Consider the following 26,207-nt stretch of genomic DNA (forward strand, 5'->3'; position numbering starts at 1 on the left):
TTCTTTCAACATTAGATCTCTAGCATTCTTTCCACATAAGCCTCTCTCTCTCTCTCTCTCTCTCTCTCTCTCTCTCTCTCTCTCTCTCTCTCTCTCCTTTATCACCCAGTACACACAAACTACCTAACATTTTTCCCCCTAAACTTTCCACAACACTTCAACAGGACGACAACTTTTCCCATTACTGTTTTATTTCGATTAAAACCAACAGGAAAAAAATTGCTACGTGCTTAAGAGAGACAGATGGATAGACAGTAAGGGACGGACATACAAAAAGACAGATAGATAGATTGATAGAAAAAAACATATGTAGACAGAAAGACACGCAGACACTAAGAGAGACAGACAGAAAGAGACAGACACAAGAAGTATTGCATGGGTAAAGAAATCGCCAAGATAATACTTTAGGCTAGCGATCCCTGAAACACTCTGGGCGAAAAGTAAACAAAACCCGATAGCTAAAAAAAAAGGCCATTAAACTCCGGAAAAGGCCAAAAAAGGCCAGTCTTATTCACGCCTTATATTATCTACTCGTTCGAACGCAGTGACTTCCGTTGACCTTTGACCTTAACCTTAGTTAATAGGATAAGCTTATCCTGATTAAAATGGACGATGTAATATGGTAATTTCTTATCAGCTGTGAAAACTCCTTAACGCTTGATTACAATATGTGTGTGTGCGTTGGCGTGTTACCGACAGATCCCTACCGACAGATCTCTACCGACAGATCCCTACCGACAGATTGAACTTGTGATTATAGTTTGTAAAATAAAAGTAAAAATAGATGATGGAAAAATGAATGTGTGTGAGGTGAATCTCTCTCTCTCTCTCTCTCTCTCTCTCTCTCTCTCTCTCTCTCTCTCTCTCTCTCTCTCTCTCTCTCTCTCCTAATTAGTGACCAAACAAAGGCACAAAAGGTGTAGTGGTGGAGCGTGCTGGTGAAGGTATAGCGGAAAAGAAGAATACATTTAGTACTGTTTTATTATGTGTTTCAGTACCTATTTTATTAATGTATTTAATGATTTGGTTTAGTACATATTTAGTACATATTTTGATACGTATTTTAGTACATATTTAGTTGCGTATTTCGATGTACAGACAGACCTACAGACAGAGAGACAGGCAGACAGACCTAGAGACAGGCAGACAGACCTACAGACAGGCCTATAGACAGACAGACAGATGGAAGATGGGTAATATTATAATACCTCTTCTATATTCGTGGCGGGACATAAGAAAACGATAAACTAGATTAATTGTATCAAGTAATTAAATTAAAACTAAAAAAATCGCAAACTTTGATAATGATCTTGATTGTAAATATTATCTGGAGGAAAAAATAAAACACAAAATGATGACTAAGCTGGGGTGAAGGGTGTGATAATGAGCTGTGGCACTCTCTGGCACTCTTAGGGGACGGTGGCACTGTTTGGGGATGGTGGTACATTCTGGCACTCTTAGGGGACGGTGGCACTGTGGCACTCTTATGGGACGGTGGCACTGTTTGGGGATGGTGGTACTTTCTGGCACTCTTAGGGGACGGTGGCACTGTTTGAGGACGGTGGTACTGTTTGGGGACGGTGGTACTGTCTGGCACTCTTAGGCGATGGTGGCACTGTCTGGCACTCTTAGGGGTCGGTGGCACTGTCTGGGGACGTTGTGAATGGTGCGTGTTCAATGGTTCTGTGAATGGCTTTAAGACGTTCTGAACATCCTCTCTCTCTCTCTCTCTCTCTCTCTCTCTCTCTCTCTCTCTCACTGAAATGCTTGGACACGTTTTGAATGAGCTGTGAATGCCCTCGCTCTTTTCTCTCTCTTTTTCCTATTCCTTTCTTTCTCTTTATCATTTTCATTTCTTTCTCTCATTTTCATTTTCTCTCTCTCTCTCTCTTTTTTCTCTCTCCAATTAGCGAGAACATAAGAGCACTGGGAGAGAGAGAGAGTGGTGAAGGAGGCAAGACCTGAAGATTAACTGAAAACTGCTAATTTGGGTTCGTTAAGAGATGGTACCGGCGGCTGAGAGAGAGAGAGAGAGAGAGGAGGATTGAAAGAATGAGAGAGAGAATGAAAGAAAGAGAGGGAAAGAGAGAGAGAGAATGAAAGAAAGGGGAGGGAACGATAGATAGAGAGAAGTGGAGGGGAAAAGAGAGAGAGAGAGAATGAAAGAAGGGGAGGGAAAGATAAAATGAGAGAGAGAACGAGAGAGAAAGAAAGAGAGTCATTCATAGCTCATTACGTCCCCCCAGCCATTCATAACCTCTTCAAACATTTCAAGTGTGTATGAGAGAATGATTCAGAGTGTACCATGGATCTGCCAACCAGAACGTCCCCCAAGCCGTTGAGAAAGAGAGAGAGAGAGCGAGAGAGAGAGAGTTTTGTATCTATCTTCCTGTCTTTCCATCCTTTTTTCCTTATTTCTTCCCTCCTCCTCTCCCCTCCCTCCCTCCACTGGTAACTCCATCCATCAGAAATCTCCACCAGTCTATATCACTCTCTTTCCTCCATGTCTGTCTGTGTTTCTGTCTGTATGTCTGTGTTTCTGTCTGTGTCTGTGTTTCTGTTTGTCTGTTTCTGTTTGTCTGTCTGTTTCTGTTTGTCTGTCTGTCTCTCTCACTAATGTATATCTTATTCACTTACAATCTTTCCTCTCTCTCTCTCTCTCTCTCTCTCTCTCTCTCTCTCATGTAGCCCTCCTCTTCCCTCCTCAGCTATTCACTTATCCTCTCTCCCTCTTTCCCCTCTCCTCTTGTTCACACTGTCTCTCATCCCTCTTCCTCCCTTCTCTCTCTTCTTCCTTACCTCTTCCCCCTTTCTTCCACATCTTCTTATCCTCCCTTCCCCCTTCTCTCTACCGTGTCTCTCCCCCCAACAGTGATGAGGGGCTCTCTGGCTCTCTTCTCCCTCTCACCATGGCTCGCCCCCTCTCTTATCCCCCTCTTCTTCAATCTCCTTCCCATTCACTCTTTCTCTCTACACTCTCCCTCTCTCACTCTCACCCTCTCTCCCTCTCCCTCCCGCTCACTCCCCCTCTCCCTCCAGTAATGAGGGACGCACCACAACACCTGACGCTGCTCTTGTGTCGACATGTTAGCTGATGGTGTAGCTAACATCTCCTAGCGACATCAACCCACATCACTCTGACCTACACTGTATATACTGTTAATGAATATGATCTATTCCTTTGTGTGCGTGTTTCGTTTTGTTTATCGGTGTGTATATGCGAGAGAAAGATAAAAGGAGGGAGAGAGAGAGAGAGAGAGAGAGAGAGAGAGAGAGGAAACAAGCCATTAGTACCTACACAGATCTTACACGCCCTCAGGCAGGCTGGGGGACGACGTTGAAGATAAGAACCACAACATACAATGTCAACACACTATGGCACCACAATGTCAACACACTGGCACCACAATGGCAACACACTATGACACTACAATGGCAACTCACTATGGCACTAAAATGGCAACACACTATGGCACCACAATGGCAACACACTATGGTACCACAATGGCAACACACTATGGCACCACACTGGCAACACACTATGGCACCTTAATGGCAACACACTATGGCAACACACTATGGCACCACACTGGCAACACACTATGGCACCACAATGGCAACACACTATGGTGCCACACACTGGCAACACACTATGCTTTTACAATGGCAACTTTTACTACGTCACCGTACTGTCCTCTTAGTGTGACATTAGCGCTGGTCCATAACTCGAGGTAAGTAAAGCTTTGATGGTGGTAGGGTCTCTCTCTCTCTCTCTCTCTCTCTCTCTCTCTCTCTCCTCTCTCTCTCTCTCTCTCTCTCTCTCTCTCTCCTCTCTATTTCCATCTTTCCTCTTCTCTTCTTTCCTTCTTCCTCCTCCCTCTCTCCTATTCCTCCCTTCCCTCTGATCCCTCCCCCTCCTCTTTCCCTCTCTCCTATTCCTCCTCCTCCCCTCCCTCCCTCCTTCCTTCCCTCCTCCCCCCCCTCCCAGAAACCCTTCGTGGAGTGCCCCTTAACGACTTGATCTGAATAAATATGGGATTATTTTCTTAACGTTTAAAACTGTATCTATGTCTGTAATGTTCACTGACGGGGTGTTATTTGTTATTGTGGTTGTTATTGTTGATGTGGTGGTGAGTTATTGTTATTTGTTCGTCTTATTGTTATTGTGGTTGTTATTGTTGGTGGGATGGTGAATGTTATTGTTGGTGTAATTTAAGTGTTATTGTTATTGTTGGTTGTGATTGTTGGTGTAATTTGAGTGTTATTGTTGGTTGTGATTGTTGGTGTAATTTAAGTGTTATTGTTATTGTGGGTTGTGATTGTTGGTGTAATTTAAGTGTTATTGTTATTGTGAGTTGTGATTGTTGGTGTAATTTGAGTGTTAATTGTTATTGTTGGTGGGGTGGTGCGTGTTATTGTGGTTGTTATTGTTGGAATGTTATTAATATTTGTTGTTATTGTAGATGTTATTTCACCTGATGTTTACTTTAAGGGTACATTTTAAGTTAGGTTAGGTTATTGAAATTCGGTTTGGTTAGGTTAGGTTAGGTTAGATAAGCTGGGGAGCTAATCTTCAGGTGATGTAAACTACAGACTGTATTATAAATATATAGTTCTTTCATTCTTCAAATCTTCTTAATGTTTATTTATATTATGTATTTTGTAACCCACATTTGCATATTAATGGTGTTGGCGGCTGGATATATTTAAAATCGCTTCTGGCTAACCTAACCTAACCTAAACCAACTCATAACCTAACCTAAGCCAACTCCTAACCTAACCTAACCTAAACCAACTCATAACTTAACCTAAACCAACTCATAACCTAACGTATATATCAGTTGTGCTTGTGTTGTGATCCTGTGAGGGAGGGAATGAGATGGAGAGGGGAGAGAGAGAGAGAGAGAGAGGGAGGGAGGGAGACGTATTTCAATGCTGACAGTACCTTTGGACAGTACCACTTCCCGCCTCTCTTCCCCTAACCGTTGCAAATCACCATAAACTGCCTCATTTATCTCTATCTACTTTCCTTTTGGTCGTCCGTAGCGCAAGTACCTCCGAGTCTCTTGTGATTATTTTCTCTGGTATTTTCTAACTTTCTCTCAGGTACTTTCCTTAATTACTTTCTCTCAGATACTTCCTCATGCAATTTTTCTCAAGTACTTTCTCTCAGTTACCTTCTCTCCGATACTTCCTCATGGAATTTATCTTAAGTATTTTCTCTCAGTTACTTTCTCTCATGTACTTTCTCTCCTGGCACCCGAAAATAAATGACATTCTCGTGTAGATCGGCTGAGTCCATTAGCGACCATTAAGACGGCGCGGGAATAGGTGGAACTTGTGTAAAGGGTGGGGGGGAGGGAGTGGAGAGTGTAGGGGATTAGGGGGAGGTCCTTTACTTCTTTATTGGGACGTTGGCTTGTTAATTGGGATACCTGTGTGATAAATGGGACGCCCTTTATCTTGTCTCCAAGAGGCTGCTATATGACAGATAACCTTTGACCTCTACTGTGTCACTTGAGGTCAAAATACTTCTTATCTCTCTCTCTCTCTCTCGGCAACCAGTGACCCCCCCCCCCTTCACCATAAGAACGCTTAGCTGGTGCCGTACATAACGCAATCAGTGGCGTAATTGGGCGTAGCCGGTGCCGGATGGAGGTTTACCGGCCGCTTAAACGTCAGTGCCGGAAGGGTATATGGACTAGAGAGTGACGTAACGTTATAGTCCGGATATTTAGCGCTGGTTGGTTACTTCTCGGTGTCATTTCTTTGTTTTTTTGTTTCATTTTTGTTTCTCCTTTCTTCGTTCCTTCCTATGTTATTTTACTTTCCCCTGTCTTCCCTCCCTCCCTCCCTCCTTCCTACCCTCTCCCCCTCTCTTTCTCTCCCTCCCTCCCTCCCTTTCCTTTAAACCACATCCAGGATATACTGATCCGAGGAAATGGTACTACATGCAAGGGCGTCGTCTTCGGGTATGGGCACTGGGGGGGTGGGGTAGCGTTCTAGATCATACAAAAGTGTAGTTTATTACCATCGTTTGTATACAGTGTGTGTGTGTGTGTGTGTGTGTGTGTCTACGTCTGAAATATACCTGATTCAGAATATCATTTTAATTTCAGGGACGTGACTTTCTACTGAGAGAGAGAGAGAGAGATGAAAAGCAGACTAACAGGGAGTAAGAGAGACAAAGAAAACGAGATATTAATTGGACAGAAAGAGAACGATAGAAATACACTACGAAAGAGACTAGAGAGAAAGTAAGAAGGTGAAATACAGGGGGAAAGTGAGAGAGAGAGAGAGAGAGAGAGAGAGAGAGCACCATCACACAGACCAGACAAGTGCGTAAAAATGTCTTTAAACTCGACCGTGTAAGTAGGTCAGCTCTCTGTCTTACCGTCTCTCTCTCTCCCTTAGCCAATATCTCTTCCTCCCCACCCACCCCCCCATCACCCAATATCTCTCCCTCCCACCCCCATCACCCAATATCTCCTTCCCTCCCCCCATCACCCCAAAACCTTTCACCCATTTCTCCTTCTTCGTGTCTTCTCTTCCATTCATCAGAGGATCTTGGGTGAGAGAGGGAGAAGGAGGGCGAGGGAGAGAGAAGGAGGGTGAGGAAGAGAGAGAAGGAGGGTGAAGAGAGAGGGAGAAGGAGGGCGAGGGAGAGAGAAGGAGGGTGAGGAAGAGAGAGAAGGAGGGTGAAGGAGAGAGAGAAGGAGGGTGAGGGAGAGACAAAGAGGGAGAAGGAAGCCGTATAAACATTCCACCTTATCGCCTCCTTGATTGGGAAATTTTCATTGTTTACATTTCGTTTCCTGTTGGTTATGGACCTGGGGGGGGGGGGTTTCGTTTTCTTTAAGGCTGTTATTGTTGTTGCGTGTATCATTAGGAGACATTGAGAGGTTTTGTGGGTTAGTGATATTGAATTTTGTGGGGAAGACGTTCGTTTTTATTTTCCTTAGAGAAAGAAATCAGTGTTGTTGTTTTGTGTTCTTATAAGATAGATAGATAGATAGATAGATAGATAGATAGATAGATAGATTAGTAAAGTCGTCATTTAAGTTATATTAAATCAAAGTATACTTAGACAGTGTACAAATATACTTACATAGGTCTCTCTCTCTCTCTCTCTCTCTCTCTCTCTCTCTCTCTCTCTCTCTCTCTCTCTCTCTCTCTCTCTCTCTCAAGTTCTTGTTTCACCACAAATATGATTTTTTATTTTTATTATTTACATATTTGTATATTTTAATCGTCAGTTGCTAGAGAGAGAGAGAGAGAGAGAGAGAGAGAGAGAGATGCAAAATGAGTAAAAGCGGGAGACAGAGTGGGAGAGAAAACATAGGCTGGAAGAAGGAGGTGAGGGTAGGCAGGAGAGGAAGAGAGACGGTTAAGTAAATGAGGGAAAGAGAGAAGGAGAAAAGAGAGAGAGAGAGAGATGAAAATAAGGAAGAGGAAGGGAAGATGTCAAGTATATGAAGAAATAATGGATTGGGAGAGGAGGTGAAATAGCAAGAGAGGAATGAGGGAGTGTGTAGGAGGGGAAGAGGGAAGGAGGGAGAGAAGAAGGGAGGCGAGGGAGTTAAAGGGAGAGTAGTGGTAAGAGGTCAGGGAGGGAGAATTGTGGACACGGGAGGAAAAGATGGCAGACAGACAGACAGGAAAAGAAAGGTACAGCAAGAGAGACAGAGACACAGATAAAGACAGGAAGAAAGAGAGATAATAGAATCAAACAAATTATCAAAGAGAAATAGGATAGACAGACAGAAGAATGAATAGAAGGAACAAAAAAGGAGAGAGAGTTAAAGAGAGAACAAAAAGGGGAGATAGGGATAGAACAAAGAGAGAGAGAGAGAGAGAGAGAGAGAGAACAGGCCAGTTTTCCGCTTTAATCCCCACCTCCAGTAATATCTTTTATCAGCTCTATATATAGAAGCTATCAAAGCTAAGAATGAAAACAAGGAGCTTCCAGGTTGGGGAAGTAGGTGAGGTACTAGGTAGGGGAAGTAGGTGAGGTACTAGGGAGTAAGAAGAGTCATAAAAAGGCACTTTGCTCTACCTGTTCTCTACAAGTACTTGAGTAGTACCCCTTTAAGTCAGTCTCTCCTCCTCCTCCTCTTCTTTCCCCTCTTTCCCCCCCCTCTTCCTCCTCCTCCTCCTCGTCTTCTTTCTTGTCTCTCTCTCTCTCTCTCTCTCTCTCTCTCTCTCTCTCTCTCTCTCTCTCTCTCTCTCTCTCGCACACAGGACTAACTCCCCCTCACCCGACCCTCACTGAAACCCAACAAGCACACGGAAGCTGGAATCCAATTTAACCAACGCTGGAAATTGGGGTCCTTTCCACTTCCCTATTTCTCATATTCCGTACTGTTATCCACTTCCCTGTTTCTCACATTTCGTAATCCTTATACTGTCTTTCCTTCATTGTTTTTAATCCTGGTTTATTTACTATTTGAATCATCCCTATTATCGGTACACCCAATGCTGGAAAATGGTTTTTGATCATGTCTCATTTATCATATTCCCTTCCCTATTTACTTCCCCTATTTTGTCCTATTAACCATCAACTCAAAGGTCGACCCTATTACCCAAACACACACACATCCTATTTCGGTATCACATTGTTTTTTATCCGCTATTGACGAGACTAATCCTCTATATTCAGATCTTCATTTGTTTTTGTTCATATATATTTATTGTCGACGAAGAATTCAATCCTCTATATCCTGATCTTCATTTGTTAAAAGTGTCGGTCATCCCGGAGAATTGACACACGACTCCATAAGAAAGTGGAACTGATGGATTTGTTGTGATTAGAACGGACAAGGAATGATTTTTTTTTTATCTGTGGCTCTTTAAGGGATGATCGAACCGAGTACAAGGTTTAATATTGTACGTGTATGCCATGAAGGTGATGAAGAAGTAATAAGTGTTTGTAATAGGAAGATGGAGGTATTAAAAAAAAGTATTTGTATCACCTGAAGATTACACAACTCAGCTTATTTCAAATTATGATTAACCACCCTTATGCTAACCTAACCTAACCTACTCTGTTCAAACTTAATCTAACCTAACTCCTCCTGGTAGATGAAATAAGCTAGGGTGTTTAATCTTCATGTGGTCCAAGTCGTCTTTGTGCTTATAAGAAGATATTGATCGAGAGTAACCCAGATGTGTCATGTGTGATAAATGACAACTAGCTCTGTACTCGATGCAGACACACACCTCTCTCTCTCTCTCTCTCTCTCTCTCTCTCTCTCTCCTGCCCTTCAATCCAGTTATTAGATTAGTTATTTGACGGAGACAATTCCATTATACCAACACACCTGGCGAGGTTAACCAATAACACGAGGTTAATAAACAAACCGTCCAAGCGAGATTAACCGATAAATCGCCCAGAGTCACTCATTAGGCCTAGAGTCGAGTAATTAGGAAGTCAGGGTAATTACGGTAAAGGTGTAAAAGCTAATTGGAACTCTACAGCCTGTCGTGTGTCTGGGAACACTTCAATATACTTGTTGCTTCTGCTACTTAGTGCTCTTAATTAACAACTTGGAACGCGCGTATGTCTGTGTGTGACTGTGTGTGTGTGTGTGTGTGTGTCAGTCATTCAACGTAACTAAAGTCAAACGTAAACAAATCCATCATAAACCAACCCAATGTAAACAAATCCATACGAACCCAATGTAAACAAATCCATACGAACCCAATGTAAACAAAGCAGAGAATTTTATCCGATGGAAATTTGTTTGATACGATTTTTGTCCAGTAGCAAAGTTGTCTGATGTCATTTTGTCCAAAGGCGAAAATGTGAAACGATATTCCTTGCTTGAGGTATTTTGTCCAGTAGCAAAGTTGTCTGATGTAATTTTGTCCAAAGGCAAAAATGTCCACTCGCTTTTCTTACCACCAGTACTAATGCTTGGCGGGAAAGATAGGAGTGTTTGCTGCGTCAACACAACTCACACTGTCAATATTTACCTTGCTGAATTAGACGTGCTTGTGGGTTCAAATGAAGCGTTTAGGGTACAGTACAGTACAGGAGGGGATACGAACACACCGGTAAAGTAAGTAAGTAAAAGTTTATTTCTTTTGACTTTTAGATGTTTCTTTCTTTTTCCAAATTGACGTTTTTTCTGGTTTTAAATGAAGCGTTTGGGGTACAATAAATATATGATGGATACGAATATATTCATTATTTCACTTTTTTTATTCGGAAATACTAATCATCAGTAAACCCAACCCAACCCTGCCCCGTCCCCCCAAATAACGTTAGGGTGGTTAATCTTTAGGTAAAATAAATTCAGGAAAGGAAGAATCTACAGATAAATCCTAACTGATTTATTTTAATACCTAAACGTGACGTTGTTGATGGTGGTAAGTCGTACACATTGTTGACATAAATCCAACTTTACGAGAAGATAAATTAGGCTCATGATTTAAAGCCCCGTGTGCTGGTTACTGTGCAAGAGAGATTGGGGTGGAATTAATAACGTGCATAGGCCTATTATTATTTTAGATATGGAACGTTCGATTTTCGATTGCAGAAATACATCAGATAAGGAATACAGTACAAAAATCAGGGGGAATATGATATAGAAATATTGTAGATAGATTAAAAAATACAGTAGATAGATTAAAAAATACATACAACAAAGTCTAGGAATACAGTACATTACAAATACATAAAGAGAGAATAAGTAGGTACAGGATATACTCAAATTATACAACAAAATACTGAAATACGGTCGATAAAACACACACAATACAAAACAATATTCAGAAATACAATATCTGTGAAACTTCTATTTAACAAACTTTCATCTAACGAACTATATAGAGAGATGAAAGTCCGTTATATCAAGGGTCCGTTACATGTGAAAACCCTCCAACTAACTATATATAGAGAGAAGTCCGTTATAGGGAGGTTTCACTGTAACTATAAATACAGTAATACAGTAATACAGTACACGAAATACAGAGACAAGCGAGGTGAGGAAGAAATCAGGTGACAAGGGGTGAAATAGGAGCTGTGGGGGGAGGGGGTGTTCATTACTAGCTGGCCAGGTAAACCCTCTTATAGCAAGGCCTAACAGCTGATCTACCTGGGGGGGTGGGGGGGGTGGGGAGGGAGGAGGAGAGGAAGTGGGAGGTGAGGAGGGGGAGGTGAGGAGGGGGAGAGAAAGGGGGGAGGGGTGGGGAAGGAAAAGGGAATATCCAGGCTATGACGGTGTTCGGGTTACGTGTAAGGGGGAGGGGGGAATATAATCTCTCTCTCTCTCTTTTTCTTTTTTCTTTCCTTCCTTCTTTCTTTCTTTCTTTCTTCTAATCTCCTGTGTGTGTGTGTGTGTGTGTGTGTAGACTTATTTTACCCAATAATAATCTGGGTCAAGGATCTATTTCTGTATACTATATATTCACCACAGTATCAGCTCCTCTATATGTTACTCGACTCTATAGCGGTCGAGCTGGTAAATACAATACAACAACACACATTCAAGGCTATGTACTCGACCGTGACATCTTAACCTGCCCATTACCTGTCCAGTCATTCCTCGAAGGTCAGCACACTTATGAGATCTAACTCATTCCACCAGTTGGGGGTAAAAGATTAATGTGTAGTATACAGATTTCACATTCTTATTGGTATTCTTTCACTGTTACCCAGAATGTTTGAATGTTTATTGGATATTGTAGCGTGTGTGTGTGTGTGTGTGACCTAGAAAAGTTGTCAGTAGTTATATTGGAAAGAAGTGCTTCCTGTACTTGATGACCTCTGACCTGGAATGTTACCCACGAGTACTCAGACTTGTTACTGTGTCCTCTGTGTACTGTATCTTAGTGGTCTCCCCTCCTCCAGGTGACCTTGCCCTGACCTCTACTCCTCCAGGTGACCTTACCCTGACCTCCCCTCCCACAGATGACCTTAGCCTGACCTCCCTTCCCACAGGTGACCTTACCATGACCTCTACTCCTCCAGGTGACCTTACCCTGACCTCCCCTCCCACAGGTGACCTTACTCTGACCACTCCCACAGGTGACCTTACCCTGACCAAACCATAGTTGACCAAACCATAAAATTTCCTTCATGTGACCTGACCCTGACCTTTTTTTCTTCGTCAGGAGACCTTACCGTGACCTCTGCTCCCTCAGGTGACCTGGTGGAGAAGTCCCAGGAGAAGGTGGCGCTGCAGGACCTGGACTCGACGGCCCTGGAGCTGTTGGTAGAGTACTCATACACGGGAGAGATCATCATTACTGAAGACAACGTGCAGGTGTGTGTCTCTCTCTCTCTCTCTCTCAAAGGGTGCCTCAAGGCCTTAGCTATTGAGGCATCCAAGACAAAAACAACAACAGTAAAATTAATAAACAACAACAATACCATCCTGTAAAAAAAAATACAACAAATTGCCAAATTATTTTATTCTTTTTTTCTGATGTTAATACTAAAAGAAAATAAACGGAATTATAATATTTTTTAGCCATGTGTTACCGTTGAATTTAATAGAATGAGAGTAATATTTTTTTCTTCAATTAAACAAAGGTAAAAGTAATTCATTGGTCCCATAAAAGACCTTTTATTCTGTACTTTGTCTTGTAATTTTTATATGTCAAGCATATAAATTAGAAACCATTGTAGTTCTTTTATGATAATGTACAATAATCGATAGTTGTTCTGAGTTAAATAATCAAACCCACGCGAGGACCATCTCCTTCAGTCTCTCCTGTAATGAGATTCATAGAAAACTTTTTGATGCCTAGGATCGTAATTTTCGTCCTCATCTTGGTTGGTAACAATTTAGGAGACCAGATCTAATAGAGTTTCTCCTTATCACTCTCCTTTATCTGAGACATCACTCGGGAGATTAAGATCCCGAAGAACGTGTGGGCTATCTCGTGTCTCTCGCTGCTGAACGTTTGGAGATATGTGGAGATAACTATTTAGTTTTAAGGTTTCTGTCCCGACTGGCGAGGTTGAGAGCCGCGCGTTTCTCTGGTGTTCCATTCCCTATTTTATTCTGTTGCCTCTGATGACCTGATCTGACTCTATCCCTTGAGTACGACCACATAACCCCTGAGTACATTACCACTCCTATTCAAATCATAGATCATATTGAATTATTATTGAAAGGTTCGAAATATCGTACTCAAGAGGTAAGTCATCGTATTCAAGAGGTAAGTCATCGTATTCAAGAGGTAAGTCATCGTATTCAAGAGGTAAGTCATCATACTCAAGAGGTAAATCATCGTACTCAAGAGGTAAGTCATCGTACCCAAGAGGTAAGTCATCGTATTCAAGAGGTAAGTCATCGTATTCAAGAGGTAAGTCATCGTACTCAAGAGGTAAGTCATCGTACTCAAGAGGTAAGTCATCGTACTCAAGAGGTAAGTCATCGTACTCAAGAGTCTCCTGTGTCTGTCTCTCGTTTTCCCGTGGACTTTGGGTGACATTGACTTATCACTTGGCTGTTCTTGTCTTGTGTTCAGTGCTTGTGTGTGTCTGTATTTGATTATCTCCCCTACAGCACACTGAGAGACTCTTAGCTAATTTTGATTGTATGTCTCCTGCTAGTGGGTCTTATAAGAAGGTCATTCAGATGCCCGTCCCTTATAACACTCTTCAAAAGTGACGGTGCTTCTCCGAGATATACTGGAGACTCAGTTAATTGAAAACGTCCAAAGGAAGACTACCAGATCGGTGCCTGCACTAAGGCACCCCAGTTACCAAGAGAGATTAAAATACAGTACCTGCAATTACCTAGCTTATAGTATAGACGGGCAAGAGGTGACTACTGGAAGTTTGTAGACACCTCAGAGGACGTTACTCTGTCAAGTGTCCATATCTGGAGCTGGTAGATGCCTGCGCCACTAAAGGTCACAGCTTAAGGTTGAAGAAGCATCAAGTTAAATAAAAACTTATCAGGGCTAACTTTTTCGGAGTGAGGGTTGCCAGAGAGCATTGTGACGTGCTCATTCAAGACCAGACTTGACTAACACTGGCCTAGATACAGATACATCATGGAACCAGTACAGGACTTGCCAATAGTGCGCAAGAGACGTAACCGACTACCCAAGCGGCTAACAAGCTAATCAATGGCGCAGAGGATAAAGTAAAGTACTGTATTATCAGTCTCCATGTCTTGCTTTCTCTTCCAACCCAGTGTCTCTGTCTCTCAAGCAATGTGTTAAAGAGACCCCTGAACCTTTCTCCCGATATCTCCGTGTCTTTCTAAATAGAATAGTTCGGCTTTCCTCCACATTACTTACAAATGAGATTTCTATATTCATATATTTTCATTCCATCCGCGGTGACGATTTTTCACGTGATCCCATAATTTTTCCACAGGTGTTGCTCCCGGCGTCAAGTTTGCTGCAGATGGTGAGCGTGAGGGAGGCGTGTTGCAAGTTCCTCATGAGGCAACTCCACCCCTCAAACTGCCTCGGCATCAGAAGTTTTGCAGGTGGGCATAGAATGGGTGAGGGAGGAAGGGGAGGAGAAAGAAAAATAGATGGAGAAAAGAGAAGAAGCAGATGGGAGAGGAGAAGGAAATTGATGAGAAGGAGAAAGAGTAGAATATGAAGAAAGAAGAAATAGATGGCAGAGGAGGAGGAGGAGGATTACGATGTGAATGAGAAAGGGTAGAAGATGGTGAAAGAGAAGTATAGATAGTAAGAGAAAACGGCTGTAGTTAACTTCTTTGGCCTGTATAGACTCTCTCTCTCTCTCTCTCTCTCTCTCTCTCTCTCTCTCTCTCTCTCTCTCTCTCTCTCTCTCTCTTCATTATCATAGAAAGAATTTATAAATATATTTTATTGTTTGGAAAGAGAAACAGACACTAGGGCAAATAAAGAGAGAGGTTGAACCAAATTTATAACAAGAGAGAGGGGGGCGCCTGAGTATGTAACTCGGGAACACTACACAATACAAGACTTTGCTACCTTACGAAGTGTTAGGGGATTCCAGAAAGTAGAAAATCCAGTATATCTAAAAAATATATATTTTAGGAATTATTGTTAAGTTTTGAATCCTCTGGGATTTCAAGACGGTGAAGAAAAAACTATCTTTTCTTTATGGTGTGGACTCAAGATTGGAGTAACTTCCGCAGCTTTTAGGAGTTCTCTTAAGGTAAAAGGAAATATAGTTTATCAGAAATATTTGCCTTTGCGTGAAAAAGTGGAAGAAACCAACTTCTTACACAAAATATTTTTTTACTCTGGTTTGAAGTAACTGTGGAAGCTTTTAGTGTTGATAAAACATTAAGTTTTATTGTTAAGGAGGGCACTGTATTAGAATATGAATGGCATTACTACTTTCTAAACTTATACTGTACAAAACTCTGAAGAGGTGAACAGTTAATACTTGTACTATACTGTGCAGTATATAAAAATATCTCGACATTGCAAAAACTTTAGAAGGATCCTGTAAAAGGGCAAATCTTAGATACAGTGTTTTCTTGAAAAAATATTAGTGATATTTATAGTTTTTGATCCTTTTCTCGATATATAAGAAGGTAGAAACGTTTTATTCTCACTAGAATTAAGGTAATTCTTAAAGCTTTTAGGGATCCAGTCATGGTGAAAAGTATTTAACTTACATAAAGGTTAGTAGAGTACAGTATTGTAGTGCAAAATTAAGGCAGAGACTTTTAAAGCTTTCATAGATCATAACAAAGATGGAACAGTCAATGTTCAGTTTTACTAATAAACATATTAAAATTAAAATTAAGCAAATTTTTAAGCTTTTAGGGATCTTATACAGTTGGAAGAACATTTTGTTTCGTGAAAAATGTTGGTGTATAAACTTGGTTAACTTATTTTCAAGCTTTGGTGTATTTGATGGTGAAAACATGTCACGATGTTGACTAACCTTTGAAGTAGATTTTGGAAGCAGAAAAGGGTCATCTTCCCACCTCAACACTGAATGAAATAAGGGAGACCGCTCGGTTAATTAACTAGACCCCATAGGAGGTAATTAGATCTGTTAAATTCGTAAGTTAGCTCCCAGGGTAAGTAAAGCCCCAGAGTTAGTAAGTTAATTCACGAAGTTAGCCAGTTCACCCATAAGTTTATAATTTAGACCTTTCAGAGTAAGAGAAGTCGATAAGATGATAAATAAAGTGGAGATTAGGCCCCGAGTTTATGTCACCTAATGATAAAACACCCTAATGCTACCAAGGGGATTAGATTAGGTTAACATTAGGCTGTTTTAATTATTAGGTGAAATAAGCTGAGTAGGCCTAATTTTTACATGATTTGAAAAGTCAATAGGATGATAATGCTTGGTTCCTCATGTCCACTCGCCTGCCAACAGATGCCCACAGCTGCGGGGAATTACACACTCGCTCCCACCGATTCGCCCTCCAGAACTTCCCTGAAGTGTGTGGCACTGAGGAATTCCTGTTGCTGCCATTCAAACAGGTAAACAGACCCATTGTTGTCCTTCAAATAGCCAAACAGACCCACTGTTGTCCTTCAAGCAGATAAACAGACTCCGTATTGACTCATTATTCTTTTTCAAACAAACAAACAGTGGTGAAGAGGATAAAGTTACCGGTAAATGGTTTTTATGGTGAGGAAGAAACTAACATTGAGATAGTTCCAAGGTCAGATCTAATCAGTAGACACAAACCCAACCATTAACACTGTGGTCTCTAGGGTCTACTTGCTTCCTCTCCAAAGAAGATATCTAACCCTTGCACTCCTTATTTTCTGAATGTCCATGATCCCTTAATGTGACTTATTGTTGGTAAAATCTGAATGTGTTTCCTTAATTTGCATACTTTACATATGTACAGGTCTTGTATCTGACCTCCATCTTTCAGCTTACTTGTCTGTTTGAATAATGTTGAAGACAAATAAAATAACCCAAAAACATATATTTTCTGACTCCTTGTGATGTACTTGTTGAAGATGAAAATAAGTGCTAGATGATGTTGCTAATTTTGCATAATGTAGGATTTCTGTGGTACCCTGTACTGTACTAACCATAGATTGCTAATAATTGTCTCAGTGATTCCTTCAACATGAAGGCCTTAGGAACCATTTATTGTATAAAGTCTCACGATTTCTTAATTCATATGAGTTGCTTAGGACAGTACACTGTACTGTATTAAGTAAACTCTGGCACGAGACTTCTTGCTTTTTATATACCGTATCCTTAATTTCTTTAAAATTAAGATAAATAACTCTGAAAAAAACATTTATTTTCTGATTCCCTAGGACCCTTATACATTACATATGTGTGTGTTTTGAAAAAGATATGAAGAAAGGGCATTCTTAATGTGTATACAGTAATATATGATATTTCAGCACCGACCTTGGATAGTTGGTGGTTGTCCTCTTTAATTCACATAAATGGAGATAATAACTTTAGTAAACCATTTTAATCCCTAACACATATGATCCCTGGATGTGCCATTCAAACATAAATTCGGTAAAGAATCCAACCCGAATTTCCATATGTTGCATATTTTTCAACTTCTGATATCAGGATTCAATCTCCAATATACTAATTTTTAAGCCCTATGACCTCTATATGTGCCTCTTAAATAGGGAGTCCTCTTATCAAAATACCTTAGCTGTTAGCATCTGACCAGTGTTTTGAAAATGCTGTCTCTCTCTGTAAGAATATTACCTCTCTCTTATATACAAGTGAGTGTTGCCTCAGTCTCTCAAAGAATGGAACCTGTTTCTATTATCAGTAAAGACATGAAACCTGTCTCTTATCGGTAAGAATGTGAAAGCTGTCTCAAGATCAGTTCAAGAAGTAATCTTCATGTCTAATTAAAATTTATAACCTCTTTTATTTTCATACGTGTTTACATAACCTCTATCTGTTTTCCAGGTGGAGGAGTTGATTGCATCAGCACAGCTAAATGTCCCATGTGAAGAGAAAGTGTTCACTGCGGTCATCTCCTGGGTCAAGCATGACCTACCCGAGCGTGAAAAACTCGTGCCTGAGGTGAGGGAAGGAGGATGTGAAGATGGAGGAAAGAAAGGAGGAGGAGGAGGTGAAAATGGAGGAAAGGAAGGAGGAGGAGGTAAAGATGGAGAGAAAGAAGGAGGATGAGGTGGTGGAGATGGAGGGAAGAAAGGAGGATGAAGTAATGGAGATGGAGGGAAGGAAGGAAGGAAGAGAGGTGGAAAAGGAGGGAAAGGGGGGGAGGAGCAGGTAGTGACGAAGGAAGGGGCAGAAAGCTATTCTCAGCTGAGTGAACATAACCTACCTGAGCATTAGAAACAGATGCCAGGGGCGACAGGTGAGGGGGAAGAAGGAAGAAAGAAGAAGGAGAGACAGAAAGATGGGTGAAGAACAGAGAGGGGAGAGAATCGAAGGAAGGGAGAAAAGTTGAAAGAGATTTATAGATGAAATGAGAAAAAATATGAGAATGAGAAGACGGTAGAGATAAATTTAAGGTACATTTGAGGAATGGTAAGAGAAAGATAGAGAAAGAGATAAAGTTGTAATGAAGAGAAGCAAAGGGAGAATAGTAGAAAAGGGTATTCTATTATGATAATGTAGTGCCTCCTTATTTACATTTTGCTACAAGATATACATAAATACTATGTTTTATATAGAATTTTTTTTATTACACTGAGACTTGTAAATGTTGTTAATGTCTCCAGAGTTCATGACTATTCTCACTAGGCTCCAAGGTGAACATTAAATGGGTCCTTTTTGCATCTGTATTAATTTTAGTACAGTATTTTTTTTTCTAGCACAAAAAAGTGACTGATCTCTATAGTTTTGTTTGTTCTTTTGGCTTTTATTTCCTTCATAACATAATTCTTCTCCCACAGTTGCTGAAACATGTACGCTTACCTCTACTGTCACGGGACTTCCTGACCTCCAATGTGGATGCCGAGCCACTGGTGCGTGAGAATTCATCATGTCACCACCTGCTGTTAGAGGCACTCAAGTACCACCTCTTACCAGAACAGCGAGCCACCCTCACCTCACCTCGCACCCAAGAGAGGCAACCTGAGGGAGTCAAGCCCTACCTCTTTGCCTGTGGTGAGTTGATGATGGTCTTGGTTACATGGTAGGTAGGGCATTTTATATGAATTAAATGGTGAAATAAAGCACATTACATCAGGCCCAATGGATTCCTGGTATTCCAGAAGTGGTGAGAAAAGAGGTGGAGGGGCTGTATGAGTTGGAGGATGAGAGGGGTGACTTGCTTGGATGCAGTCATTATTGAATTCACTGACATGGAACCTGTTGTATATTCCTTAACCCTTTGACTGCTATCATTATCTTTGGATGATTTACCAAAATCACACCATTGTTGTCTTAAGACAGTTGGCATTTGGCGCCATGAATATGAAGGTGTGCTCCAAAAATTATACTAAGAATGGAAAGTCAATGATTGGTAGACACTCCAGAATGAAACACAAGGCTGGTGGAGCCTCAAATCAACTTACTCTCATCATTTTGGAATGATTTGGAATTATTTATGCCTCATCACACTCCTCCTGTCCTCAGTAGTTGCTCACCCACACCTATGACACCACACCCTGGCTCCTCACCTACGTAAAGACTCACCACCCACTTTATACCACAAAAACCTGCCGTTGCACCACCACAACCACGTCGTTTTTCACCACAGCAGCAACCACGGCTCAGTAGTTGCCAGTTACACCTCTATCTCACTTCATAGACTCATAACTCGTTTTACCATGGTCACTGATATTTGATATACGCTTATTACCTATTGTTAATGGTTAATAAATTAAAAATAAAGTAAAATTCATCAAAAGAATGCTGAAAAACCTGTTTGGTGCCACTCAAACAAAGCAGACACCTTATGGGAGGGCGCTTGTGTGCAGAAACAATGCTCAAAAGACCCATGCAGAGTTTGTTTTCTTGTGTTCAAGTGTTAAAATTCCCTCATTTTGCCAATCAGTGGTGGTACAGTATGCTCTAAAAAGTATTCTTTTTTTTTTATGGGGAATAGCCCACCCGGGCACAGGTTGTGTATGTATGAAGAGAATGAACATTCAAAAGACCGAAACATGTTCATAAAATATAATGTTTGTGCTGGATGTTAAAAAACCTGGATCTGCCTGTATTTGTTTATAAACAATTTTTATTATTTGTACTTAGGATTTACCAGGTTAGATAAAAAAAAATTTATTAAATGGATATAAGATGTGTAGGATAACTCACTTTTAAGTGAGCATTTTTTATGTGGTACTGTACTGTATATGGTTTGTCATTTGTTTGGACATATTCTTGAGTCACAAAGGCAAACTCAAACTTTCTTTCTAACTTGTTGCCACAAATCTGCCATTTAGCATCTCCCAACACCACTTACACTCCCTCTAACACCCTGCAGCCTCACTCACCAACTCCTTCTGTTACCTCTAATGTACCATCTAACTCCCTCTATCCTGACTAACAAAACTAATACTTCCCTGGAGCAGGTGGAGGCAGTCTCTTCGCCATCCACAGTGAGGTAGAGTGTTACAACCCCCGCACCGACCGTTGGATGCCCGTAGCCTCTATGAATTACAGAAGGTGAGTGTGTGTGTGTGTGTGTGTAACAGAAAAAGAGGGAGAGACATTATGTGTAAGAGATAATGTGTGTTGATGTAGGTTTGTGTGTGTGTGCCTAAATGTTCATTGAACATACAGTACAATATACCGGGATGTACATGAATGCTTGTGTAAAAGTACATTAAATGTGTGTATACTGTACTTAATTTCTCCCCCACCCCCCCCAAGATCTCTTATTCCAGATAAATAACCTCCACAATCACTTACTCTCAATTTCTTCATCATCTCCATTTATATAGCCCTACCCTGACTGCAACAAACCCCGCTTGTTTTTGCAATTTCCTACCTCACCTACACCCGAAAATAAGCTACCCACTCTTTTATATTGCACTAACACCTTGTAACTTGTCCCCATTGTTCTATAGGTCACCCGACAACAAATCATAGCTGTTCCATCTCTCCCTTTTCCCATTAAATTAACACCCCCTTAGTTTCCCTTACCCAATAAGAGATTACCTCCATCACAAACCCTCCATCCAATCCTATCAAATAAACACCCCCTAACTTGATCTCCCCTACCACAGGTCACGAGCTGGGGTGACATCCCTTGGGCGGTACCTGTATGTCATGGGTGGTTATGATGGGGCGTGTGACTTATCCTCTGCAGAGATGTACAACCCAGCCCTCAATAAGTGGCTCAATATCACTTCCATGGGTACCAAGAGGTCCTGCCTAGGTATCGGTACCACCAACGGTCTCATCTACTGTGTTGGAGGTATGTGTTAATGGGGATGTTGGAGTTTGGAGGGATAAATTAGTGGAAATGTTAGAGCAGGTGAGATGTGTTAGTAGGAATAATGTAAGTTAGGAATATCATTTTTGTTAGAAGGTTGAAGGCTTGAGGTATGTTGTTGTGGGTATGTTAGAATAATGGTATGGGTTGTTTGGGAAGTTACAGGCTGGAATTATGTTAGTGGAGATGTTGGAGCTCTGTGTTGGTAGGATTTTTGATAGGTCTGAGGTTAGTGGGGGTTGCATGTTGCATGATAATAAGGAGGTTGTTTTGATTAGGAGTCCTATGAGGGATAGTGTGAGGGAATAACACAATGATGTTGGAGATGTTTTAATTGTATTGTGCTGGAGGTAAAATGATTCTGAATATATGGTGTTAGTCCACCTGTTGTTGAAACCATTTAATACTAGTAATAAAGGGCCTTTAATCAAGCCACAGAGATTAATTACTGGCTATAACATTAGAATAGTAAAAGTATTTAACAAAAGAGTATGTATAGAGGTGAAAATTTTACAGGTAACACTTGGGAATTCATTGGCATACCTAGGTATGATGTCTGATAGCCAAGGTGAGCCTAAGGGGGTTGAGATTACAAGGTTAATATCCTGGCATGTTTACAGCATACTGTATATACAGTACCTCTCTGTATTTTTTTATAATAATGTAATGAGTCCCTATTTAGTCAGAATAAGGAGAATTTATTTCCTCGTCAAGTTTTTATTGATGAAGATATATTAACACACATTCTAAGCATTTATTATTACCCCCATAACATGCTTGTCAAACTACTAACACCACCAATTTCACATAAAGACCTAACCAATTTCCACTGCCTTCCATTAATACCTTTAAACACTCACAACTACCCACTGTCACCTAATAACACCTTGGGACACTCACTGCCACCTACTAAGAGTTTCATAAACACGACACTTACCTATAAGACCTGCCTGCAGGAGGTATCTTATCTTTACCTTAGGTTATGATGGGGCATCATGTCTGAGTAGTGTTGAGAGATATGACCCACTGACGGGATGTTGGACTTCCTGCCCTGCCATGGCCACACGTCGACGGTACTGTCGGGTTGCTTTACTAGGTAGGTTCCTCTTAGGGTGAGTATGATGTTTCTAGGTGAATCCTGCTTTACCCTTCACCTAAGATAGTGTCTTACTTTTAGAATAAAAATAAATTGGTTTGCTGTTGTCAGTAAATTGTATGTAAATACAGTACTTCAGTTGATGCTCTTTACTACAATTTGTAAAAGGAGACCAGTTGATATTGTAAATGTAGGTGTTAAGGCCACTCCTCAGTTGTAATGACCCCTTATGATAGTGAGGTAATTTACTATAGATCATTGGTTCAATCCCAGAAGTATCATAAGAACTAATTATTGCCTTGCCTAGTTATATTAACTTCATATCTTCCAGATAACTGCATCTATGCCTTGGGTGGCTTTGACTCCACTAACTACCAGTGCACAGTGGAAAGGCTGGACCCTCGAGTGGGCAAATGGATGTCTGTACCACCCATGATGAGCAGAAGAAGCAGTTGTGGGGCAGCTATATTAGGTGGAATGCTATACTGTATAGGTGGGAATGATGGCACAATGTGTATGTCATCAGCTGAGAGGTTTAACCCGAGGAGAAACACTTGGGAACCAATCACAGCAATGCATTCTCGAAGGTGGGTGATGATTGGTTGATGAGAGGATGTATAACTTGCCAGAAGTGAGTCTGTTACTGCCATATAATCCTAAATATAATTAATGAGTATCGAACAAGTCTATGCATTTTTCTTGTTTTGCTTATTATTTCAGTTAAGACTAGTTCAAGCTTTATCATATATTTAGTGGAAGGAAGTGAATCAATCCTCGACCCCACAGCCTCCAACCCTGGTGGAGCTGGACAATTTTTAACATGCCTACATCTGAGATAACTGCTGATGCTATTACAGATGTAGATTAATTAAAAGGCTGAGAACCATTACCACATATTAAATTTGGTTTAAAGATTACGGTATGTATACAAACAACGACACTTTCCTCGACAAGAGAGCAGAGATTAAAATCCTTTTTAGGTGCCATCAATTTATTAGTTGGTATTATAGAAATGTTGTATAAGAATAAGATGATTAATCAGGATGAAAGTGAGTTCAGTCTTTTTTTATTATTACTCATTCATCTTTTTACAGTGAAAAGGATGCTGGTCACTGGACAACACCCTTGTGACATCTCACTCTAAATTGAATCTGGGTTGTAGTGGTAAAAAGCACTGCTGTACCACCAACCAGTGGTGTATGGGTGTGTAGTCTGTTAGAATTTAACTATGTAACCAGGACCAAGCATAAAAGTATTATTCCTCAACAGATCAACACATGAGGTAGTGGAGATTGATGGGTTTTTGTATGCATTGGGAGGCAATGATGGTTCCTCATCCCTCAACTCTATGGAACGCTATGACTCTAAACTCAACAAGTGGGTCCTGGTCACTTCCATGCTTTCCAGACGGTAAGCAAGACAAAAATTTTCTTACATATTAGATGGTCATCGAACAGTTTCCTGGTGTCCAAGAAAATATGGTATAACTCAGACAAATTTAGGCATGATATATTTGGAAAAAATATGATTTTGATGTTATGCTTTATTTTTGTTGTTTTCAAACTACCCTGTATTTTATTACCATAATTTTTATAATCATGATTTTGATCATTATCAGATACCTGTATTATAAAAGACTGATTTTTCCTGTATGAATCCACTGTGTCCTAAGATTTTTTTTAGTCCACCAACAAATGTAGCTTTTATAATATTAATTGTGTGTGATCTTGACAAATTCATCCAGAGTCTAGGTTGTACAGTACACAATCCTCTATACAAAATGGTTGTAGCTTGAGATCCATTTTTAGAGGATACAGTATTAGTTGTTATAGAAGGCCCACATCAAGCCTATATGGTGTAACTTGTATGGTAAAGGTCTGCCTATGATGTGATGGCTCCTGTGCTTCACATGATGGAGGATAATGATAACAGAAAATTTGTTGCAGTAGTTTTTTATGAGTTAATTTGAGAGTATGTGAAGCTTAATTATAGCCTGGTGTTTTCAGTGGATAGCTCTGAGTAAGGCTCTAATGCTTAATGCATTTTGCAACCCTTCAGGAAGGGAAATGCTCTAGTAATTCAAGCATGGTTATTGCTATGTGTATCTTAGTCATGACAAATTATTCTAGCATTTATTATTCAATGTTTATCATTTACTGTGCAGTACTCTGCTTAGCTATTTACTTTTTTTCTGTAGCAGGTCCTTAATAAGACAATAGAATACAGTCATGCCATTGACCAGATGACAACATTGCTACTTTAGAAAAATATTAAAGTATCAATAATATAAACAAAATTAAGAGTACTGTACCTGTACATGTGCTTCTTATAATTAATAACCAGTGTAAACACTTCTCTCTTTATTGGTGTAACATGGTTTTAGTTTTATACTGTATATGTACAGTACTGTATAGTAGTCTCGGGTTATTTTGCAGTTTTGGGCTTTTTTTTTTTTTTTTGCATAAACCTAAATGACTACCATTTTCTTATTCGGTATGCAGTACAGTATTGCAAGAAGGTTTTTATTTAGCAAAAATTGCTAGGATGGAAGGAATTTGAATTTACCACTGTACCAACATAACTACCATGTGCATGCACATCCCCAGCTGCAAACATGGTGTCACTGAACCAGTGCTCACTTAGAGTTAAGGACACTCACTCCACTCGAGTTTACCACATGCAGGTGTGTTGAAGGCAGACTGGCGTCAGGAATTGAGTCCAATGTGTGCTGAATCAGGAAAACTGGATGGCGGATGTACATGTTAACCAGCAACTTTAGGAAATTTTTCTATACTACTGTACTGTAGAAGATAGAACATGTGTAAGGCTATCTACTACAACACAGTAGCATGTGAAAATGATATAATACAAAACATATTCCTTCGTATTTTTGGTGGGCTTTTCATCGTGTAAAAAAAACATTTATCTTCTATGGGAGAAATTTCCTCAAGAGCTGGTTAATGTTCACAACTGTCATCCAGTATTGTCACCAAATCTGTGGGACACTGTGTTACTGTGATGTATTGTGATCAAATTTTTCCTTGACACTATAACAGAACATTCTACATTTCTTGTTTACCCAGGTATGCTTAGTAAGTAAATAAACCTATTAAGTATTTTCAGTAAATTTTTTTGGCCTCCAGGTCCTAACCTCCAATTTTGTATTGAATTACTATATGTACAGTGTTATAGTATACTTATATCACAATTATTTACTTCACAAAGCTCCTCAGTTCCTGTCTCGTGTAATAATCCGAGTCTACTGTGTTGTTTATACTGTATTATGCATATGAATATTAATTTTGTCTGAAAATATCATTTTCAGGAATTGTATTCCGATAAAACACAAATATTTCCTACACTCACAAACTTGAGTCAGTGATGTAAAAGGGGTTTAATTTACTGTATTGCATTGCTGTAAGTAAACTTATATTATGTCCTGTTCTTGTGAATGAGTTGAGTATTTTTATTTTATTTTATTTATTTTTTATCATCTGAAATGTACTGTACAGTACAGTTTACAGTATTTTCATTCTCAATATTTTTATGTTAGTATTTGATTAATTTTGTGGTGCTTTTTTCTGCATACAAAGATTTCATGGTATTCTCTGGCTTAACACACTTCTGAAGAAACCTTTATGTTTTGTTTTGTTTTTTTCACATTTTGCAGATCAGCTTTACAATATGTAAAGCCTTTCAAGAGAAAATGTTTCTGCTTTGCTTTTTGCTCTACTGTATTTGGGGTATTTTGTCTTGGTCTTCATATTTAACTAGAATTTAAACTTATTGTTAAGGTGAAATTTAGTAAAATGATGGCAGCCACA

The 26,207-nt window shown here is 40.1% G+C and overlaps 1 protein-coding gene across 4 annotated transcripts in view; it reads left to right on the top strand.

Annotated features, from left to right (window-relative positions):
* Positions 1 to 26,207, top strand: part of LOC121871463 (kelch-like protein 17) — a 70,865-nt gene that overhangs the window by 40,980 nt on the left and 3,678 nt on the right. For 2 of the 4 annotated variants that reach the window (XM_042373800.1, XM_042373802.1), the window contains exons 4-13: positions 12,148 to 12,269; positions 14,342 to 14,456; positions 16,307 to 16,413; positions 17,840 to 17,956; positions 18,796 to 19,009; positions 20,419 to 20,515; positions 21,079 to 21,269; positions 22,267 to 22,383; positions 22,715 to 22,970; positions 23,653 to 23,793. In XM_042373800.1, the coding sequence (XP_042229734.1) occupies positions 12,148 to 12,269; positions 14,342 to 14,456; positions 16,307 to 16,413; positions 17,840 to 17,956; positions 18,796 to 19,009; positions 20,419 to 20,515; positions 21,079 to 21,269; positions 22,267 to 22,383; positions 22,715 to 22,970; positions 23,653 to 23,793 (1,477 nt within the window). The remainder of the gene's footprint in view (positions 1 to 12,147; positions 12,270 to 14,341; positions 14,457 to 16,306; positions 16,414 to 17,839; positions 17,957 to 18,795; positions 19,010 to 20,418; positions 20,516 to 21,078; positions 21,270 to 22,266; positions 22,384 to 22,714; positions 22,971 to 23,652; positions 23,794 to 26,207) is intronic. The other 2 variants (XM_042373801.1, XM_042373803.1) reach the window with 1 other exon arrangement.

The sequence above is a fragment of the Homarus americanus genome, unplaced genomic scaffold, assembly GCF_018991925.1.
Source record: "Homarus americanus isolate GMGI-L3 unplaced genomic scaffold, GMGI_Hamer_2.0 scaffold45698, whole genome shotgun sequence".
Taxonomy (NCBI): domain Eukaryota; kingdom Metazoa; phylum Arthropoda; class Malacostraca; order Decapoda; family Nephropidae; genus Homarus; species Homarus americanus.